The sequence below is a fragment of the Penaeus chinensis genome, chromosome 18, assembly GCF_019202785.1.
Source record: "Penaeus chinensis breed Huanghai No. 1 chromosome 18, ASM1920278v2, whole genome shotgun sequence".
Taxonomy (NCBI): Eukaryota; Metazoa; Arthropoda; class Malacostraca; order Decapoda; family Penaeidae; genus Penaeus; species Penaeus chinensis.
Window position 1 is genome coordinate 16,857,154 of NC_061836.1, and position 1,890 is coordinate 16,859,043.

The following is a 1,890-nucleotide window of genomic DNA, read 5'->3' on the forward strand; positions in this document are numbered from 1 at the left end:
TTGGATACGGGGGGGAGGTGCATAGAGTGGCGAAGCAGAGGGATAGAGCAGCAAAGGGTGTACAGCAAATCAGGCTGATGAAGGACGCTGAGGAAAAAGTGTTGACCACCGAGGAGGAGGTGCTGCAGAGATGGAAAGGCCACTTCGAAGGGACGATGAATGTTGAAAACCCTAGGGAAATGAGAGAGGAAAATGGAGTGATGATAAAACTAATGGTTGCAGGAGTAACACAGGATAGGGTAAAGAAGGCACTGGAGATGAAGAGGGGCAAAATTTTAGGACCAGACAACATTCCTATAGAAACATGGATAATCTTAAAAGAAGCAGAGGTTGGATACTCGACATCCTTATTCAACAAAATCCTTGCAGGAGAGAGAATGCCAGATGTGTGAAGAAAAAGCATATTGATACCCATTTACGAGAACAAAGGAGACGCGCAGGATTGTGGTAACTACCGGGGCAACAAACTAATGAGTCATACGATGGAGTTGTGGGAAAGGGTGTTAGACGCAAGGCTAAGGAGTTGCTGCAGAATTTGTGATGAACAGTTTGGTTTTATGCCAAGGTGAAATGCCTCAGATGCCATCATTGCACTGCGAACATTGATGGAAATGTACAGAGAGAAACAGAGGTAACTGGATAATGTGTTCTTAGATCTGGAAAAAGTATATGACAGAGTACCAAGAGAAGAATTGTGGCCGTGCATGCGGGAGTTATCGATACCGGAAGTGTAGAAAAGGGTGCCACAAGATATGTATAATGTGTATGACAACAATGAGAAGTACAGTGGGTACCACAGAAGGAATTAAGGTGGAAGTTGGATTACACCAGGGGTCAGCCCTGGGCCCGTTCTTGTTTGTTGTTATCATGGTTAACTGATAAGCTTAGGAAAGGAGCGCCGTGGTCTATGATGTTTGCAGACGACATTGTGTTATGTATCGAAAGTAGAGAAGAAGTAGAATATCTGGAAAGATGGAGACATGCGTTGGAGAGGCGTGGCATGAAAGTCAGCAAAAGCAAGACAATCTCTGTGAAAATGAGAAGGAATAAGATGGCAGAGTTAAGATGCAAAGGAAAGAGAACCAGAAAGTGAATGAATTTAAGTATTTAGGTTTAACAGTAGACTGCGAAGGATCTAGCAATGCTGAACTTAAAAGGAGAGTGCAGGCAGGGTGGAATAAGTGGAGAAAAGTGACGGGAGTTTTGTGTGACAGGAACATGCCAATAGGAGTGAAGGGGGAAATCTACGGGACGTGCGTAAGACCAGTAATGTTGTATGACATGGAGACAGTACCAGTAACAAAATTACAAGAAGCAAAGGTGGAGGTGGCAGAGATGCGAATGTTGAGATTCACTCTGGATCTCACACGGAAAAACAGAATAAGGAATGAGACAGTGAGGGACATGCTAGCAACAAGAAGGCTTGAGGAGAAGTTAAGAGAGTGGAGACTGAGATGGTTTGGCCGCGTGAAGAGAAGGGAAGAGACCTACGTTGGCTGAAGAATGTTGCAGATGGCAATATCAGGAAAAAGACGTAAAGGCAGACCGAAAAGGCGTTTTATGGACGAAATCAGAAATATGATGCAAGTAGGTTCTGCGGAGGAGGACACACAAGACAGAAAGAGATGGAGAAAGTTGACGTACAGTAGAGACCCCTAATACAGGGATAAGTAATAATAATAACAATAATAATAATAATAATGATGATGATAATAATAACAAAAGTAGTAATGATAATAACGATAATAATAATATGATAATAACGATAATAATTATGATGATGATAATAATAATCATAATTATTGTTATTGTTATTATTATTATAATTATAATAATAATGATAATGATAATAATGATATTGATAATAATAATAATACTAATGATAATGAT

General features: G+C 40.6%; 1 protein-coding gene across 1 annotated transcript; it reads left to right on the forward strand.

Annotated features, from left to right (window-relative positions):
- The first annotated feature begins 1,065 nt into the window (after window positions 1–1,065).
- LOC125034618 lies at window positions 1,066–1,500 on the forward strand. Its single transcript, XM_047626519.1, has one exon. The coding sequence runs from the start codon at window positions 1,066–1,068 to the stop codon at window positions 1,498–1,500; it is 435 nt and encodes a 144-aa protein (XP_047482475.1).
- Window positions 1,501–1,890: the final 390 nt, after the last annotated feature.